General features: G+C 48.5%; 1 protein-coding gene across 2 annotated transcripts in view; it reads right to left on the bottom strand.

Annotated features, from left to right (window-relative positions):
• Window positions 1-882: 882 nt before the first annotated feature.
• The window catches only part of SYNGR1 (synaptogyrin 1), a 33,486-nt gene continuing 13,615 nt past the window's right edge, over window positions 883-20,753 (bottom strand). The window contains exons 2-4 of one of the 2 annotated variants that reach the window (XM_043968237.1): window positions 16,114-16,351; window positions 10,985-11,130; window positions 883-5,505 (exon numbers count right to left, since the gene is read on the bottom strand). In XM_043968237.1, the coding sequence (XP_043824172.1) occupies window positions 5,290-5,505; window positions 10,985-11,130; window positions 16,114-16,351 (600 nt within the window). In that variant the 3' untranslated portion in view covers window positions 883-5,289. Of the gene's footprint in view, window positions 5,506-7,535; window positions 8,292-10,984; window positions 11,131-16,113; window positions 16,352-20,753 lie in introns of those variants that run through there. The other variant, XM_043968238.1, reaches the window with a different exon arrangement.

Below are 20,753 nucleotides of genomic sequence, written 5' to 3'. Positions count from 1 at the left end.
GTGACCCTGGGCAAGTCACTTAACCCCAACTGCCTCACAAAAAAACAAACAAGCAAAAAAGAGTCTACAAGCCTGGCCCACTGAGATAATTCCCAAGGGGAAAGAAGAACACTGCAGAACTCAAATATTGTCTTCTCTACAAATTCTTCCGGCCATCCCCAGGTCTTACGGAATATTCTCTTTTGTCCCTTTCTAATGTGTCATCATATGATATTTTATACTGTTATTGAGTGCTTATATCTCATCTCCCTATTTACTGCAAGCTTGAAGACTCATCTAAACCAAGTATCTTCCCCAAGAACATTAGGCATAGTACACCTGAGTAAATGAGGTAAGATCCTGAAGAACCTTCTTGGGGTGCCCTAGGATTTGGAGCTGGAAAGATCAAATGGAGACAGAAGGTCCCTTTGAGATCATCTCAGCTAGTCTCCTTTTACAGATGAAGGAAGAGGTACAGGGAGGTCATTTATCCACTGTCACCCAGGAAGTAAGTGGCTAAGTCTGACTCTGAGCCCAGATCTCTCTGACCTCAAATCAAATAGCCTTTCTTTTTTAGGATACAGAAGCCTTGGCCTGTAGGGGGACAAAGGGGCTGACCTGGCTGAATGCTCGGTCCTTTACAAATCTATGTCTACTGGGGAAGCTAGGTGGCTCAGTGGATAGAGCACCGGCCCTGGATTCAGGAGGAACTGAGTTCAAATCCGGCCTCAGACACTTGACACTTACTAGCTGTGTGGCCTTAGGCAAGTCACTTAACCCCGATTGCTTCACCAAAAACAAAACAAAACAAAACAAAACAAATCTATATCTACCTCCCACCCTTCCCCATTCCCTTCCCCCTCCCCTCATGTCTGGGAAAATCAAGAACACAGTGGCCAGCCATCGGGTTTGGAACACCACTTTATTGATAATGTCACCAGTAGTCACCACCTTCACTTGGTTCAGCACAAATATAAAGGACGGAGCCAACACAGGTTCTGAGAGTCCCTCTTGGGCAACCAGATGGAGTGGCTAAGGGCTGGTGGGCAGGGCAAAGGTCTGAATACACCAGGGAGAGCCAGATGAACACTCTACTATGGGGTCTGCGTGGAGCTGACCATCCTTTACTATTCTCTCACATTCACTCACACACACACACGCATATATATTTGTATAGCCTTATATTATACATCTTATATATATAAAATATATATTTATACTATACACAGGCAGTAATGCTGCGGGAGGAGGGAGAGAGGGATGTAGGGGACACCCAGTTAGGACCATAGCCACCCCAAGGATGCAGTCAGAGGGAGCAGAGGGCCAGGTGCCTATCCCTCCACAGCTCCTAAAGTGGGGAGCTTTGCCCCAAAGTGGTGCTTGAGGCCACCCTCTGCTTTCCAGGGAGGATTCTTGGACCCAGATTTAGCCAGGAGCAGGAACAGGGCAGAAAAGCAGGGTCTAAGGAGGGGAAGGGACCGAGGACCCTCAGTGAGTTGAGGGAGGTCTGGGGGGCAGCAAGGACCTCGAGATAGTGTAAAAGTCAGGAAACAGATTAGGGGGGGAGGCAGGCTAGGAGGTAAAAACCTTGGGCTCACATGGAAGTAAACAGATGCTTTGCTATAAAGGCATCATGGACCTCTGAAACAGAGCTGGGCCTGCTAGAGGCACTCCAGGAACCAACAAGTCTGGAGCCCCTCAGGGTCCTCCTAGGAGCTAAGTGGAGGGAAATCCGGGGTTAGGACAGAGGGGAGCCATCAGTCACCAGGGCCTGACTGCTTATAAAAGCCGGGGCAGTACACATGGGTTTGGGTATGATTGAATAGGGAGATCCTGGCTGGCGTTGGGGGTCGGGGAGAGGGATGAGGAGTTGGAGTACAGCAAGGAGAGAAAATGATCCCCCATAAGCATCACCTTCTTCCACCGTGCCCCTGCTCTCATAAGCCCCCACCAAGTTGAGAGCAAACTTGCCTCCCTCTCAGAGCCAGGAGGGGTGTCCAGAGGTCATGTGCTCTAGCACCTTGCCTTCGGGTAAGTAGGTAAAGTGGCACTCCCATTTTAGGTGAGGCAGCCGAGGCCCTCAGAAGTTGAGAGCTTTGTCTGGGGTCCCCTGGGCAGTAAGCAGTGTCAGGAGGATCAAAGCCCAGGAATTCTGCCCTGAAGTACAAAATTCTAGGGCCTCACTGGAGGTGATTATGAGACAGGGTGTGTGTGGTAGGGTTCTGGGGTGGGAGTACCCCCTGAATCTTTCACAGATGAACATCACTTTGAGTATTTTCACACTTTTTATCTCATTGGGACTTCATAACATTCTACCAGGTAAGGTGGACAGAAATCAAAACTCCAATTCTGCAGATGAAGAAACTGGACCTTAGACAGGGGAACTGACTTGTCTGGTGAAGCAGAACAAATCCTTGAACTGGAAAAGAATTCAAATGGTATCTAGCCCCTTCCCTTCGTCTATCAAAGCCTTTATACCCAGCCACTGCTGGAAGGCTTTTAGTTACAGAGGGCTGTCAGGAGGCTCAAAGCCCAGGAAAATCCTCGCTACCTCCTGAAATAGTCCATTCTACTTTTAAACAGCTGTTACCTCTACTGAGCCCAACTGTGCTTCCTGTAATTTCCACTCATTACTCCTAGCTAGGTCATAGACCCACAAAATGTCAACATGGGAGAGACCTTAAAGTTCCCCCAGTCATTAGATCATCAATTTGGAGGCTATCCAGTCCAACCTTGCCATTGTATAGCAGAGAAAGTGAAGGCTGAGATAGTGAAAGGGGCGTCTCCAAAGTCACATGGCTGACCAGTGTGGGATCTGAACTCTTTGGAGTCTTCTGACCCCAAATCTGGGCTCTTTTCACAATTGCCTTTTAATGCCTCTTCCCCATCATGGCCTTTCAGATACTTAAAGAAAAGCTTCATTCTGTCCTGCCTGAGGACAGTGAGGCCAGAATGGTCTAGAAGGAACCAGCCAGCCCAGGCTCCCCCCACCCAATTCTGTCATTTGCTGTGTGACATCAGACACATTGTTCTGACTTCTCTGGGCCTCAGGTGCCTCACCTGTGATGAGAAGCAATGGGAATATAGTGTAAACAACACTGGATTTTGGGTTGGAGGCTCCAGGTTCCAAACCCGCCCATTAATTACCTTCCTGACCTTGAGAAAGTCACTCCTTTCTCTGGGTTACTCCTCCAACCTCCAAAGATTGGGGAAGGATGAGGCAGGCACTGGACACTCTCCAGCGAAGTCCCAACAAAAGGGGGATTATGCCAGAGAGCATGAGCAGGCACTCTGGCATGCTGGGACAGGACAGGCAAGTCCACAAGCTCTTTGCCCTTGGATAGCAGGCAAGAGAGGGCATGCAGCTGACATTCAAGGCTCTCTATCAGGCCTCAGCTTGCCTTTCCAAGCTTTTCTCCCCTTCCATCCCTCATTCCTTTTACTCCAGCCAAAGGCCCTATGCTTCCCCAGCCTCAGAATCTAGAGGACCTGGGTTCAAGTCCTGTTTGTGACCCAAGGCAAATACTTAACCTCTCCAGCCCCAGGAGTGCTCTCTGGCTAACTTGCAGAGCCAGTCCATGTCTACATTTTCTCCTTCCCCCAATGTAAGAGGAGGGAAGTCTTCTTCAGAGTTCCCTTTACAAGTGAAATCTCCAGCCCAACCCAATAACAAAGAATGTTCTATGTATAGATGCCTTACCCGCCCCAGCCAGCTCCACCATGAGTCCGTGGGCTACATGAGGACAAGGACCCTAGCTTCCTCAGCATGAATCTCACACTTAGTATCTGGTTCAAGGTTGAACATAGGAAAGACGTGCTGGAAACTTTTGGTGAATGATTAATTCAGGATACCAATGCTTGACACACCCAGCCCATTTATAGTCTGGCTATATACAAGGCAGCTTTGACTTGCAGAAAACATGTGTGTGGGATGGCTTAAATGAGGCAGTGGGATAGACTTCCCTTCAGAAGGGTCTTTCCAACCCTAGGTCTCAGAGATACAAGAATCAATTGTTGGGTTGGATTTGGGGGCAGACAGGATGGGGAGATGGAGGAGGTTGGGGATTGGGGGAAGCATGGGATGGAGGAGGCTGCTCTGGTTTTCCAAAGGAGAGGGATGTCCAGGCAGTGCCTGCTGTTCCCAGAGGATGCTGAGATCCATAGCTGGGTCACTCATGGATGACACAGGCCAAAGGAGCCAGGAACCTGCAGGAGAAGAGCTCGGGACAAAAGGGGGAAGGGAGTTCTTTGAGGGGCACTTCAGCAGCATGGGGACCATGAACTGCTCTCCAATGTTTGGGAGGCAAGTTCCTGTGTGGGCATTGTTGAGCATTGTCCCCGTCCCCTTGAGTTAGTGACCTGGAGAAGGTGATGAGTACCTTCACTTTGGTCTGGAAAGCACTGGGGTCAAGAGGACATACAGATCAGCAGAAACCCTGTAGAGCTGGGACAAAGCCTGGCCTGGGGATGTTCTGTCACAGGCACAGAAGAACCTGTTAATCCTTCCCATCGAAGCCAAGTGGGACCCTGGGAATGGCGATAACACTGAAAGGGCCCCACAGCACCAGGACCCTGGAAAAGGAGCCCAGAGTCTGAGGGGAAAGGCTGTGATGGGGTCGGGATTCATCCCTCAACAGACATCGGGGCTGGAGGGATCTAAGCGGGCAGGCATCAAGGCCAACCAATGGGGAAGCTCTTCTCACTCTTGGATCCAGTGCCTTCCCCCAACACAACTGAGCCTTCTGCCACTGGGCCCTGCTCCATGCCACTCCTGAACAAACTTGCAAAGCCTTCTCTACCACCCATCATATCCAAGTATACTTGCACTTCCTCAACTCTCCCAACTCCTTCCACCCTCTGGTGAGTACACACACACACACACACACACACACATACATGTGCGCGCGCACACACACTCCTCTCCCTCAACCATCCCCCATTCACCCCCAGGATGGACACCGCCATCCTCTCCCTGGATGGTCAGACCCCTTGGATACTCTGTTGCTTTCTCCTAGGACCCAGGAGGAATTCAGAGACAATTTCTAATAAAATTTGAGAGGGGCAGGATACACATACCTCAGCATGATGGAACTATACTCCATTCAGCTGGAGGAAATGAGGCCGGGGATTGAGAGAGAAGAGTAAGTGTGGAGTCTGTGTGTGCGTAAGTGTGTAACAGCTGGGGCTGGAGGATCAGGAGTGAGAAGGCAATGGGGGTATCTTTCTTTGCCTCTGGCCACTGAGGTGGAGAGGCCAAGGGGGAGTGGGGGTGGGGGCCTGAAGGGATTGGGGGAGGGGCCCATCACTGGCTTAATACCCCTGTGTCTGGTACCCCTGCGTCTCAGCATCAAAGGCGTTGGCAGGCTGCTGGTAGGAGCCGCCAATGTCAGGCCCAGCCTCCGGCTCATTGGCATAGGGGGCATAAGGCATGCTTGAATCCTGGCTTGGGTCCGTGTAGTCCTGGGAGAAGAGGGCTGAGTCAGCGCCGATCCGGTACCTCTGGAAGGCCAGCACGGCTTGGCCCACCTTGGGAGCGAGTGGACGGCCAAAGGTAGGAGGGAGGGAGAGGGAACACCAGGGAGGGGAGGAGACACAGACAAAAGCCAGGTTAGTCAGTGTTAATGGTTAGTACGTGCACCATGCTACTCTGTAGGGTTAGTGCCCAAAATAAAGTGGTTAATGCCCAACAGGGAGCAGGAGTGACAGATAAGGAAACCTGCCTTCCTGCATTCTGGGAATGACCCACTGCCATCCGCCAGCTTGCTGGTCAAGGGCAGCATTGTAAGATGTCAGAAGCAACAAGTCAAAGGAAGATGTGTGACCTGTCACACATTGTTTGTGTTACTCACTCTGCAGGATTGTCGTGAGGCAATTGTTCTTTTTAACCTGACCTGTCTACAGATGGGACTTGTTGTTATTACTGCTCTCATCCTGAGAGAAGATTGAGAGGCAGCCTTGGCATGAGGGGGCTTCCCTCAGGCCTCCTTTCATGCTGCCCAAGGGCAGAAGGCCCAGGGAGTTGTAGCCTTTGATCTGAAGACAAAGTTGGGAGTTTGTGTAGATGGATGGGAATTATCCCCTTTTGACAAGCTTATCTATGAGGAGAGTTACCACTTTGCTGCTTCTGCTGCTGCTAAAAGGCATCATCACATTGAGCCTTGACCCTTATAAGCCAGGGATGGGGCTGGAAAGAAATTAGGCCTTAAAGAAAATGCCTAGTGGGCTTTGTTATGGCAAAGAGTGCAAGGTACTGACAGTGCGATCCCCGATAGTGCCGGAAAATGTGACAAGCTCTGGGAAATAAGTGGGCTTGGGAACTGCCCAATAAAGTCCCACATCAATCTAGCGGACTCTGGACAGCCAAGCACAGAATGGTTTCTGTATTTGGGGGCAAACTGACAGTCAACCAGAGATGGTTAAGGGAAAGAGAATGGGGTGGGGCGGGGTGGGGAGGGCAGCTAGGTGGCGCAGTGGATAAAACACTGGCCCTGGATTCAGGAGGACTTGAGTTAAAATCCAGCCTCAGAAACTTGACACAGTAGCTGTGTGACCTTGGGCAAGTCACTTAACCCTCATTGCCCCACCCCTCCAAAAAAAGTTTGTGTAAAAGCTCATGAAAACATGGAAGAAGAGCAGGGCAGTGCCTGGGGGTGGTGATGGGAAGAGAGTGTGTAAATGGGATGGGGGAGTCATGCTCCTGCCAGATGCTCAACACTCCCCAGAAAGGTAGCACCTATGCCACAAATCCAGAAGAGGATCCCCATACCAGCCAACCAGAAAGTTATGGTCAGATCACCCAAAGGGACCAAGATTGTGTAGCTTAGAGAAGAGAGAACCCAGAGGGGACATGAGAAGAGCAGCTGGAAATCTATCCTATGGACAAAGCCCCAGGTGCTAGGATGAGAAGCAGAGGGTAGAACGTTCAGAGGGAAATCTGCCTAACCCTCAGAGAGCACAGTGGGCTGCCTCAGGAGACGGTGAGCACCCGGTTACCCAAGATTCTCAAGGAAGGTCTGGGAGTCCCCTTGTCTGTGATGTTGCAGAAGGAATTCCTTCCTGCAGGATGACCTAGGAGGGAGACTCAGAGATGCCCTGCACTGGCCATGGCTCATCTTCCCTCAGATCCCCTTTCCTTCATCCAGAATACAGAGGCGGCTGAAGCCCTTTTCACAGAACACGTGTGGGCATTCTCTCTATTTCTGCGGCTTAGCCCTCCCAGCTTCCTAAAGGCCCAAAGGGATCACATCCCGCCTCCTTCCCTGAACCCAGCCTTCACATAGGCCAGTTTGCGTGGGCAGGGACAATCGCTGCTGTTGTTCTGAGGGGAAATGCCCCACCTGCCCAAGATGACTAAACCAAAGAGGGGCCTGGGAGAAGTGCCTGATGGGAGAAAGGGGCTCCCCTTAGATGCAGGGGTGGGGGACACGGCGATCTCAGTGTAACACCCATCAGGTAACCTGTGTGGAAGGAATCCTGAAGATTCTGGTATGTGAGGGGTGAATGCACCCATGAGGGTGGCAGGGTCTGCACAGTCTAGGCAAAGAAGAAGAGCTGGAGAAGAAGATATCACATGTTTATCCAATACTGTCCAGGGGAGATGGGGCTCTGGTTTACTAACAGGGGGATGGCTGCCAGGCATGAATGGAGGACTCACAACACCTCAGGCTATTGGGGCTGGGCAACACCCATTCATGGTACTTTACTCCCTTCACTCTGATTCCCTCTGACCTCACCAAGCTCCCTGATCTGAATACAGTCTCCCAAGTAGACCTTCCTATTGGGAAGGGAATGTGCTGACCAGCTGTCACACACACATATTTTAACCTGCTTGGCCAACATGTTGACCTGTAAAAATGGACATGTTAGTCCTCTGGCCTTCTGGGAATTTAGTCATTGTGAATCCACTCTTCAGAGCTTGATCATCCCTTGATGAGCTGAGGAAAGTGAAATCATTTAATTAGCTGGGAAGGGTGCTAGACCTTTGACCCCACTAAAGTACAGGTATGGACACCCTGTAAATGGGACTCAGGGTTGAAAGGGCATATCAATTTCTCTCTGACCCATCTTTGTTATGACTTCTGCTCCTGTCTTTCCCCCACACATGCCAACCTCCTCTCCCCTCTGACCCCAAGCCAGGGACACAGAGGTCTGTGTAACAAGAGCCAGTGTCTGTCCTGAGGCCTAGAGGGGTCAAGCAACTGTGAGGAGGGGAATTATGGCTGAGGTGGAGGAGGTGTGGGGAAGAGCGTGCTGTACTCTTCCTGAAAGGTGATATCCTTGAGTCTCCGGGAGGCCAGGAACGCAAGCATGCTCTGTAAGGAGAGAGCAAGGTTGAGTGGGTGGGGAAAGATCAAGACTTTAGAGCTGAAAGGGGCTTTAGGGAGCCTCTAGTTCAAGGACCCATTTTACAGATGTTGAAATGGAGGCCAAACAGAGAGCAAATGCACTGTCTAAGGTCCCTCAGGGAATAAATGGTGGTGCCAGGATTTAAATGCAGGTTGTCTACCTTTAAACCTGGGACTTTTCACTGTCCCACAGCACTTAACCAGAGGAGAATATGTCCTTAGCCCAGGGAAGGGAAGGAACTTGCCCCAGGTCTTATAGGAAGCAGGCATCCAAACCAGGAGGGGGACCCAGGTCTTCTACCGTATCCTTTCTACCATCGCAGGGATGGATACCCACACTAACTCTTCTGGAGGAAGAGGCTTGAATATAAATCCATGGAATGTAGGTCTGACCAGGGGCTTCTTTGTTTTTAGCTGGGCAGCTAGGTGGCACAGTGGATAGAGCACTGGCCCTGGATTCAGGAGGACCTAAGTTCAAATGTGGCCTTAGACACTTGACACTTACTAGCTGTGTGTGACCCCAGGCAAGTCACTTAACCCTCATTGCCCTGCCTGGAAAAAAAAAAATTGTGTGTGTGTGTGTGTGTGTATAAAGGTGGGTAGCTAGCGAACTGTCTCCCTCACCTTTCTTCTTCATACCCAGGACTCAAATCCCTAATGAGGTTATGGTAACTGTGCTTTTTGGTCATTGCTAGCCAAAGGCTTCTTGGAGATGAGCAGGAGCAGACAAGGCAGGTGGCTGCTTGGACCACAACAAGGGATGCCTTTTATTCTGACTTATTTGTACGTTTCATCTTCTCTATTTGGCTGTAAACTCCCTTAAGGCAGGGACTGTGGTGCTTTTCATTTTTGCAGTCCCAGAAACAAGGACAGTGCCTCGCGCATTTGGAAAATGAGGCACTGAGAGTACGGAGTGAACACAGTTGTTTTGGATCAGGAAAATCTAGAGATCAACAGTATCGCCTTGTTGTTCCTCAAGCTAGTGGCCAAAATCAAAGACTTAATGACCTTGGATTGTGAGTGACCACCCTTTTCTACAGGACACAAAGCTCTCCTTTTGAAACACATCACTTGGTCCCTGTCCAAAGACTGTCATTCTTCTCATATCTATACCTCTTCTCCCCACCCCAATCTCTGTCTCTCTCTGTCTGTCTTTCTCCCTCTTCTCTCTCTCTGTCTCTGTCTCTCACTCTCACTCTGTATCTGTCTCTCACTCTCACTCTGTATCTGTCTCTCTCTCCGTGTCTGTCTTTCTCTCTCTCTGATTCTCTCTGTCTCTGTGTCTCCTCCCTCTGTCTCTGTCTCTCTGTCTGTCTGTTTCTCTCTCCCTCTTCTCTGTCTCTTTCCCTCTCTCTCATCTGTTTCTCTATGTCTGTCTGTCTTTCTCCCTCTTCTCTGTCTGTCTCTCTTTGTCTGATTTTCTTTCTGTCTCCCTCTTCTCTCTCTCAGTCTCTCTCTCTCTCTCTCTCTCTCTCTCTCTCTCTCTCTCTCTCTCTCTTTCTGTTTGTCTCCTTTCTCTCTGTCTCTCTCTCTGCCTTATAGTAACACTGACCAGCTTGCCCATTCCTATCACTCCATACAGCCAGAGCAAGATATTCCCAAAGCCTTACTTGTGGAACCTGCCCACAAGAATGGACATCAAGGGATTACCTGGACAACTGGGTTTAGAGGACTGGCCGCAATTTCAGACCTTCTGTCAGACCTCCATATGTTTAGCTCCATCATTGCTCATAACGCCTACAGTTAATACAGAGACATGCTCTGGCCAAATGCTGGTGTATGGTTGGTGACAGGTGTGGCATGGCAGGGAACGTTCACTGGACTTGGCATCAGAAAACTGATGCTTCACCATGATCTAGCTCATTGGGTCATCTTGGACAAATGCCTTTATCTCTGTAAGTCTCAGTTACCTCATCTGTGAAATGGGGAGAGTAATTTTTTCATTGCCTTCCTTGTAGGGAGAAGAGCACTTAGTAAGGCCCTATGGAAACACAAATTATTATTATTATTTATTATTATTCCTCCTGCAGAGCAGTGCAGATGGAAAGGCTTTGCCAGCAGAGACCAAACTGTGACAAGTCTCACCGAGCTGGAAAGGCTTTTTGGGCAGGGCTAGTGATGGACTATCTGCCAACCAAAGACCAGCCTACTTAGTAGCAAGGGGGTTAAGAACAGATGGGCCTCAGCTGATGTATTGTTTCAGTCACAGTAACTCATGATACAATCAACTAACTCATGCATAGGATGCATCCATGGAGTTTTGTTACAACAATCGTTGGGTTTTATGGACATTTGTTCATTAGCCTCAGAATGGGATGTTCTTTCTCCATTTTGCAGAGGGGCAGAATGAGGCACTGAGTAAGAGGAAGTGATCTCTCTCTCTCTCTCTCTCTCTCTCTCTCTCTCTCTCTCTCTCTCTCTCTCTCTCATCAGCAGTGTGGGGTAGGTAGCCAAGTTAAGAACCAAGTAGAGGCGTTGGTCCAAATCCTGGGCCCCTTTCCTCCCTCTGGACTCACCAGACTTCCTGGCAGTCACTGATTGAAGTATTATGGAGTCCAGTAAGCTCTGCCTGCAAATAGTTGGCTCCTACTGAAACCAACCCAGAGGGAGAAAAACATGCTTTTTAGTAGCTGGACCAGAAGCAAAGGGTCTCAACTTACCCAGGTAAAGATGGAGAAGAAGGAGAAGGTGATGGCAGCTCGAGCAGCATCTGTCCCCTCATTCATAGGGTTGTCCGTAGGTTTGGAGACCTGCCACTGGTTGGCCAAGAAACAGAAACCAACGAACCAGAGAAATGCCCAGAAGGCTGCAGGGGCCCAGGAGAGACAGAGGCAGGGGTGGGAATAGGAGAGGAGGCATGGGAGGAGAGAAAGAGAAGAATATACACACACACATGCACACACATGCACACACACATGCACATACACATATGCAACACACAGAGAAAAATTGAGAGACAGAAGAGAGAAACATAGTCACGCAAAGGGAAAGAGACCCAAGATAAAAAAAAAAGGAGCAGTGAGGGAAATCATTAAAGCACAGGGCAGGAGACAGAGGCATGATTGGAAACATAAGTTATGGTAGGGAAACAGAGATAAAAGACAGAGACAGAGAGAGGAAGGGAGAGAGAGGGGGAGAAGGGAGGGGAGAGAAAGAGAGAGAGGGAGGGATAAAGGAGAGAGGGAGAAAAAGAGTTGACAGAGGGAAAGAGGGGGAGAGAGAGAGAGGGAGAGAGAGAGAGTCAGTCATATTTCCTGCATTTCTCACATGTTCTCTGAGGTCTGAAGATTTTCCAGCCTGTCTCCCAATACTCCTACCTCCCACCCCTGTGTACATGCTATAACTAGGGCCCAAGAGGAAAGTGAGGAGGAAAACCCACTCCATAGAGGAAAGCAGCTGTGTCCTTGCAGAGCGCACTATCCCTTCCGCTTAGGGTGCCTAAGGATTAGAAATGCAATCCTTAAGGTCCTGTCTCACCCAGATGCCCACAGAAATGCAGGAGAAAGTCTCACCCCTCCTCCGAGGACTTCTTCTATTGCCATCCACCCTGGAACACTGCATGCTGGGACTTAGAGCCTCAGAACTGAAAGGGTCTTCCCACTTAGTATTTGAACCCCAGCCACAGACTCATTGGCAGGCAGGCATCCAGCCTCTGCTCTACTTTTTTTTTAGTGAGGCAATGGGGGTTAAGTGACTTGCCCAGGGTCACACAACTAGTAAGTATTAAGTGTCTGAGGCCGGATTTGAACTCAGGTACTCCTGACTCCAGGGCCGGTGCTCTAAACACTGAACCACATAGCTGCCCCCTCTGCTCTGCTTTTAGAAGCAGTTAACTTACTACCCAACCAGTCAGCTCACTCCATTTTGAAGACTGCCTTTAAAGGTCAGTATGTCTCAGAAGCAGGATCTTGAGTCGAGCTCTATAGCCTCCAGCCCACATGGCCTGTCCTTACATTTCCAGGACACTTTGAAGCTTACAAAACACTTTCCTCTCAACAGCCCCCTGAGGTAGTTAGCACAAGTATTATTACAAATCATCTTACAAATGGGGAAACTGAGGTTCAAAGAGATGAAGGGAGTTGTCCATCATCAAGCAGCCTCCTACTAGAAGAGGGAGCTTGGTGGAAGGAATATTGGATTTTAGAGTCAGAGAAGATGAAGGACAGTTACAGTTCTGGAAAGATGGGTCAGGGGCTCCTTACCAGTTTCTACGAGCTGCTCTCCAGAAAAGAGAATTTTAGTCATGAAACTGAAGATTTTAGGAGCATAGGTGGTTTAGCTTCTTGTGGTTTTTTTCCCCCATTACTGTTGACTATCAAAGGCAAGTTAACAGCTAGTTTTAGAAGATGGCATCCAAAAGCCATTCACTTCTAAACAGTCAAAGGTGATCAACAAGTAATTCTCAAAAGAAGAATTAAAAAAAAAAAGAATTACAAACTATAATAATCATTATTGTGCCAAGTCACTAATAATAGGAAAATGTCAATCAAAGCCACTGTGATATTTCACCTCACACCCCCAAAATTGGCAAAGATGATAGCAGTCAATGTTGGAGGGGCTGTGGGAAGACAGGCACACTATTATACTGTTGGTAGAGCTGCAGATTTGGTACAACCATTTTAAAACATGATCTGGAATGGTGCTAAGAAAATTACCAAAAAGCCTATCCTCTTTATTAGATATCCCATTGTCAGGCACATGACCAAGGAGATAAAAAATAGAAAGAAAAGCCCTAAGTACATCAAAATATTCATAGCAGCATTTTTGGTAATGGCCAAGAACTGGAAACGAAGTAGATGCCTATTAAGTTGTGGTATATGAATATCAGGCAATATGCCTTTGCTGTAAGAAATATGATGAAAATGATGAGTTTAGAGAAACACTGGTAGACTTAAATGAACAGATGGAAAGTGAAATAAGAGTCAGGGAAACCATATATACAATGATCATAATGGAAATAACAACAGTAACAAAGATCAACATGAAACATCGTGATGATAATGAGCAAGCTTGGCTCTGAAAGAAAAATATCCCCACCCCTCACTCCCTAAATTGCAGAGGTGAGAAGCTATGGAGGTAGAATGCAGCACACACTGGTAGGCTTAATTCCTGTTAGTTAATTTTACTGAACTGTTTTCCCTTCTCTTAAAAATTTTGTTATTGTTAGGAATGGCTTTCTGGGTGGAAAAAGGGAGGACAATATGTTGAGAAGTGAAAGTGATGTAAAAATATATCCCTTAAAAAAAAGATAGCATTTGAGAACAGGAATTACATTTCAGGACCATGGCTTAAAATATAGTAATGAGCCTCCTGAAGAAGAAAGCTAGAATGCACCTACAAAGGGCTGGGAAGAATTCATTTCTTCGCTGGGCTTGGCGGTGCCACCTTTAATCCCTGCCACTGGGGGATAACCAAGTCTGACAAACCACTTGAGGTTAGGAATTCTTCAGCAGGGAGAAAACCAAGCAGGTATCTGTGCTAAGTCCATCACCACTATGGTAGGTCATTAAGAGTGGGGGTCACCAGGCTACCTAAGATATATAAAAGGTTGAGGAGAACTGAACAGCAATGTATGCATATCAAGAATATATATATTCGGGCAGCTAGGTGGTACAGTGGATAAAGCACTGGCCTTGGATTCAGGAGGACCTGAGTTCAAATCCAGCCTCAGACACTTGACACTAGCTGTGTGACCCTGGGCAAGTCACTTAACCCTCATTGCCCTGAAAAACAAACAAATAAACAAAAAGGATATATATATTCAATGTGAATTCAAATATATATGTATATGTATGTCTATATATGTATGTGCACATACATACATATATTCACACATATACATACACATGTGTATATATTCAGGGCAGCTAGGTGGTACAGAGGTTGGAATGCCAGGCCTGAAGTCAGGAAGACCCAAGTTCAAATCTGGCCTCAGACACTAGCTGTGTGACCCTGGGCAAGTCACAACCCCTTTTGCCTCAGTTTCCTCATCTGTGAAATGAGCTATAGAAGGAAATGGGAAACAACTCCAATATCTTTGCCAAGAAAACCCATGAAGAGCCAGACATGACTGAAAATGACTGAACAACTGCAACTCTCTCTATATATATGTGTTTGTGTGTATGTGTATATACATATATATATAATAAAATGTTATATATACATACATACACACACACACATTCACTGTAAGGCTAATGAAGTTCACCAAGAACAAAAAGTCATGATGGAAAGCATTTAGAGACAGAAACAGAATTAATAACTTTGTTATCAGGATATACCATAGACTGTCTGGACTGAAAGAGGAAATAGATGAAGATCTTGGAAAATCGCTCAGAAGCCTGGCACAGGTTCTGACAGAGTATTTGTGGGTATCTTCACTTATCAGGATATCTGCTGGAACTCTCTCTGCCAAAGGCAGAGGATTTTATCTTTCAGAAGGTAGTGGAACCAACTAGGGAAACTGATCATCTGGAACTGATGATCACCAACAACGAAGATGTGGTTGCTGCAGTAAAAATGGTAAGAATCGGGGCAGCTAGGTGGCGCAGTGGATTGAGCACCGGCCCTGGAGTCAGGAGTACCTGAGTTCAAATCTGGCCTCAGACACCTAACACTTACTAGCTGTGTGACCCTGGGCAAGTCACTTAACCCCAATTGCCTCACTAAAAAAAAAAAAAATGGTAAGAATCCCTGAGTGACTGAAGAGCCCCCCCTGTTTGAAGAGACCCCAGTATGCTGGAGGGTATCCAGAGGAGAATGACTAGGACATTGAGAGCCTTGATTTTATGCTGGGTGAAGGGACTAGAGATGTTTAGCCTGAAGAAAAGGAAACTGATGGGGCGACATCATGGTTGGAGCGCTGTCACATGGAGAAGGGATTCGACTCGGGCTACAGAACTAGGAGCGGTATCTTACAATTGCAGAGAAGCAAATCTAAGAACCAGATCTCTTCCAAAGGGGAATGTGCTGCCTCACTGTAGGTCTTCAAGACAAGAATGTCAGATGGTAAGCTCCTTGAGGGCAAGCATTGATTGGCTCTTGTCTTTGTGTCCCAGGCACCTGGCTCAACGTCTGGCAAATAGCAGACACTCAAGAAATACTTGTGGGGCAGCTAGGTGGCGCAGTGGATAGAGCACCGGCCCGATTCAGGAGCACCCAAGTTCAAATCTGCCCTCAGATACTTGACACTTACTAGCTGTGTGACCCTGGGCAAGTCACTTGACCCTCATTGCCCCAGAAAAAAACAAAACAAAACTCAAATGCTACTCCCTCCAAGAAACCTTCCTCAGTAATGACCTTCTCGAATCTCCTGTAGCATTTATTTGTCTCCTTTCTTATGAACTGGGCATGAAATATTGTGGATTACAGCTATCTGGATGGTAACTCTTCTTCCTCCCAACCAGGCTGAAGGCTTCCCCCACCCAACCCATTCTCTTCACACAGTACACAGCTAATAAGTGTTCATGACATTATACTTACCTTCCTGACAGCCCCATGTCTGACTGAGAAGGGGATGAGAAGTGACTTGGCTAAGGTCATTCGGTATCTCAGAGAAAAAACCAAGGCTAGATCCCAAGTTCCCACCCTTCCAGGCCAAGGCTCCTTCCCTGCCTTGACTCCAAAATGGGAGGGCTGTCTAGGCAGACTTTCTCAGGAGGGGCCCAATGAGCATCTCCTCCATGCAGCTACAGAGAGGACAGGGTATATGGAGAGGGAGGAAGCTGAGAAGGCCCCGCCTCTACCCCACCCACCCCACCCTGCTCCACCCAGCCCTTCTGAGACTCACCTGAGACACCAATGTCAGAGATCACAGCCTTCTTCCGGTCTTTGACACTGCTGATCTGAGGGAAGTAGACATCCAAGGCCAGGTAAAGGACGCAGGTGAGGAAGGCCAGGACACCCACAGTGACTCCATAGTTGCAGGCGTTGTGGTTCCGGTTGTAGATGCAGAATTTCTCACCCTCCCCAGGGTCGTTCAGGTAGCCCTCGTTCACGATAGAGCCAAAGACAACAATGGCGAACACCTGACCAGGACAAAAGGGGGTGGAAATTGAGAACCGGGCGCTGGCACCTTGGCATCCAGAAGCTGCCCCCACCTTCTTAGGCTGGTTTGAGAAAACTGGACAAATAACCCTAGACAGGGGTTTGGGGGGCGGGGTGCAAAGAGGCAAAAAACAGTCTCTGCCCCCAAGGAGCTCACAGTCTGGGCCCACCCTGTGACCTGGTCTCCCCTTCCAGTTCTTCACATAGGAGTCATATTATTCTCCTAAACTTGGGGCAACCATGACCCTTCATGCCTAGTCACAGTAAGGTACACAGTCCTTATTTATGAGAAGTTTTAATCACCCAATCAATCCATCAACAAGCATTTTTTTTTTGGACGGGTCAATGAGGGTTAAGTGACTTGCCCAGGGTTGCACAGCTAGTAAGTGTCAAATGTCTGAGGTCACATTTGAACTCAGGTCCTCCTGAATCCAGGGCTGGTGCTTTATCCACTGCGCCACCTAGCTGCCCCCAACAGACACTTCTTTTTTTCTTTTTCTTTTTTTTTTTTTTAATAAATTTATTTATTTTTTTTTTGGTGAGGCAATTGGGGTTAAGTGACTTGCCCAGGGTCACACAGCTAGTAAGTGTCAAGCATCTGAGGCTAGATTTGAACTCAGGTCCTCCTGAATCCAGGGCAGATGCTTTATCCACTGCACCACCTAGCTGCCCCCAACAGGCATTTCTTAAGCACTGACGTAAGTACACCAGGAATCTGTACAAGACCCTGGGGATACACAGTCAGAGCCAGAAACCACCTCTACTCCCCCAGAGCTCATAGTCTAATGGAAGAGCAAACACAGACACATCTAAGCACGTTCTGAAAACAAAGGGAATAAATAGTGCACCTTGGGGAGGGGGCGCTCTAGCCACTGGGGGCCCACAGAAGAGCCTTCATGTGTGGAAGGCAGCCCAGGAGTTCGAAGGATTCCAAGAGGTGGAAATATTCCCGACACAGGCAACAGCCAGGTCAGAGGGATGGAGACTGAGATGGAGTGTTGGAGGGAAGGAGGGAGGACACAGAATTCAGATGAGGCAGAGTGCATGGAGGGGAGGCAGGTGGATGATCACATGGGAAAGGTAGGAAGGGCCCAGAGGTTGTGAAAGCTTTAAATACCAAGCAATAGGGAGTCATTGGAGGGAGGGAGGGAGGGAGGGAGAGAGAGAGAGAGAGAGAGAGAGAGAGAGAGAGAGAGAGAGAGAGAGAGAGAGAGAGAGAGTAGCAGGGCCTAGAGGCAGGAAGACTCATCTTCCTGAATTCAAATCCAGCCTCAATCACTAGCTGTGTGACCCTGGACAAGTCACTTCAGTCTGTTTGCCTCAGTTTTCTCATATGTAAAATGAGGTGGAGAAGGAAATGGCAAACCACTCCAGTATCTCTGCCAAGAAAACCCCAAATGGAGTCATGAAGAGTTGGACATGAACTGAAAAAATGACTCAGTGACAACAGCAACTATATATGTGTGTATACACATACATATACATGCAAAGGATAATAAACAGATGCATACAAGGTAGTGTGTGAGAAGGGCACTAGCAGTGAGGGGACTCAGGGAAGGCTTCATGCACTAGATGGTACCAGAGTTGTATCTTTTTTTAAAATTGTTTTTTCTGAGTTGTATCTTAAATGAAGAAAGGGGCTCCCTGAGGTAGAGGTAAGGAAGGAGTGACCCCCAGGAATGGGGGACAGCCAGTGCAAGGGGGGCCCTGGAAGGAGAGGTGGTTAACAGTGTCCAATACAGCAAAGGAGCCGAGGGGGATGAGGACTGAGAAGGGGCTGTTGCTGGCAGGTGGAGAGAGGGGGGTCAGCTGAGTGCTGAGGTCAGGAGCTGTAGTGCAGGCAATTAAGATCAGAAGAAAGGAAGTTGAGGCATCAGCTGATAAAGAATGGTCGTTAGTGGGGATGGGGGCATCTAACAAAGGGCTTTTGAAGATGGGGAGACTTGGGTGTTTATAGGCAGACAGACAGGAGCCAGTAGATGCAGCGACTGAAGATCAGAGGGAGGGTATGCAATCTGCTGAAGGAGGGACACAATCAAGGGTTCTCTTTAATTTTGTGTGTGTGTGTGTGTGTGAGGCAATTGGGATTAAGTGACTTGCCCAGGGTCACAGAGCTAGTAAGTGTTAAGTGTCTGAGGCTGGATTTGAACTCAGGTCCTCCTGACTCCAGGGCCGGTGCTCTATCCACTGTGCCACCTGGCTGCCCCTACAATCAAGGGTTCAAAAAGAGAGGTCAGTCTTGGTGAGGAGAAGGAGGAAAAGGAAGAGGAGGAGGAACAACTCTCTTTAGATTAGATTAAAGGAGGAAGTGGTGGAGATGATGTCAGGGGGCTGAGATGCAGAGAAGGGGAGATCTTTATCTCATTTCTCTTCTCTCTCTCTCTGTCTTTTCTACTCCCCTTGTACAAGGTAGATGGTGCAAGTGTCATGATCCCATTTTAAAGATGAGGAAACTAAGGCTAAGAAAGGATATGTGATTGGACTAAGTTACAGCAGAATCCAAGACCCCTCCAAGTTGGAGTGGTCCTCCTAGTGTCCCTCCCAGTCTCTCAGCCTGCTCCCCTTTGGTGATAGGGGAACCACTGCCTCCTGAGGCAGCCCTTCTTATTAGGGGAGCTGGCTTTACACCCCCTCTCTGCCACCCTCCTTCTGGCTTTGCCAGCTCTGGCCAAGCAGAGCAAGTCAGGGCCCCCTCTACATGCCAGTCCTATGTCCATTGGAAGGCAGTGATCACCTCTCTCCGAGACTTCTCCAGGCTAAATGACCCCATGACCTTCCAATGATCCCTGCATGGCCTACTCTCCCAAAGCCCCCCACCCCCATTCTGGCTATAGATATCGTTCATCTCTAAGGTCCTTTCCAGACTTCAGACTATGAGAGTTGAACTATATGGCTCAGGGGCCAAGGCAAGTGATGATCCAGATCTCGAACCTATCACTCGCTTATAGTCCATGGCGAATGAGCCCCAGATTTGGGGCACCCTGTTACCTGAGGAGAAGAGGAGTTGCTCAGCTCCAAGTTTCTGAGATGAGGCCACTCTTTTTTCTGCACCTAGCTCAGTGACTGAAGCAGGAACAAATAGGTAGGGCAGGGCCGGGCTGAGCCCAGAGAGGTTCCAATTTCCCATGACCCTCTCCTTATCTCCTGACTCCTTCCCTGTGTTCTTTCTCCTGAGCGAAGGGGGAAGACTGAGACCAGGGCTGCCCTTCCTGGGCTGGGAATGCCCGTTGAGTTCTGGGGAACTGAAAGACCACTGGGATCCCAGACCAAGCCAGCAGTGGAGAGCCCCCTGTCAGAATCACCATCCTTACGGATTGTTCCAACAGTCCTATTCCTAGAACCCTCACCACAGCCCAGGGAAAGGAGCAGTACAGATATAATGAACTCCACGTGACACATGAAGAAACACAATGGATATTAAGACACCAGAGAGGTGACATGACTTGGATATCCTCACATAGCAAGTTAGTGGATCATCAAAAAGGACAAAGGGGTTTCTTTTTTTTTGTTTGTTTGTTTGTTTTTAGTGAGGCAATTGGGGTTAAGTGACTTGCCCAGGGTCACACAGCTAGTAAGTGTTAAGTGTCTGAGGCCGGATTTGAACCCAGGTACTCCTGACTCCAGGGCCGGTGCTCTATCCACTGCGCCATCTAGCTGCCCCAACGGGTTTCTTTAAGTCAGATTTAGGAGACAAGAAGGTAACTAACTCACTGGGACTCTAAGTCACTACCCAGGGGTCAAAGGCTATCTTGCCAACTCTCTGTTCTGAAAGACAAATAGACCCCTCCCAAAGACTGATCTGGATCCAGGAACAATAGATAGAAAGGAGTAGGGGAGGAGGCAGGGCCTGGAGAGGGGGAAGGGAACTAAGGACTTCACAGGAAATTCTAGATGAGGGAACTCTCTCTACCATCGCAGGCTGGCACCTTCTCCATGACTAACAGCCTTAGAGCTGCCTAGGGCACTGACTTGCCATTTGCCAGTTATATGACCTTAGACAAGTCACTTTCTCTGAGCCTGTTTCCTCATCTGTAAAATGAGAGGACTGGCTTCGTTGGCCTCCAATGAGAATATTTGGAGTCAGACAACCAGGATTCAAATGCCAGCTCTGCCAATGAATGCGGATGTGACCTTGGGCGAGTCCCTTCCCTTCCCTGGGCCTCAGTTTCCTTATCTGTAGGGCTGTACTAGGGAGCTTCCAAGGCCCCTTCCAGCTTGTCATCTATTATCCGATGATGAGATATGAACCATGAAAATGAATCTGGAGTCCCAGACCAGGGGCTGCTTTCTGTCCCACAACAATTCTTCATAAAAATCTTCACTGTCCATCCCCATTCATCCCAGGACTTAGAGCCGGGGGAGGGAGAAGGGACCCGAGATGGT

The sequence above is a fragment of the Dromiciops gliroides genome, chromosome 5 (assembly GCF_019393635.1).
Source record: "Dromiciops gliroides isolate mDroGli1 chromosome 5, mDroGli1.pri, whole genome shotgun sequence".
NCBI lineage: Eukaryota > Metazoa > Chordata > Mammalia > Microbiotheria > Microbiotheriidae > Dromiciops > Dromiciops gliroides.
The sequence above is the reverse complement of the archived record's forward strand: the minus strand, read 5'-3'. Positions and strand labels throughout refer to the sequence as shown.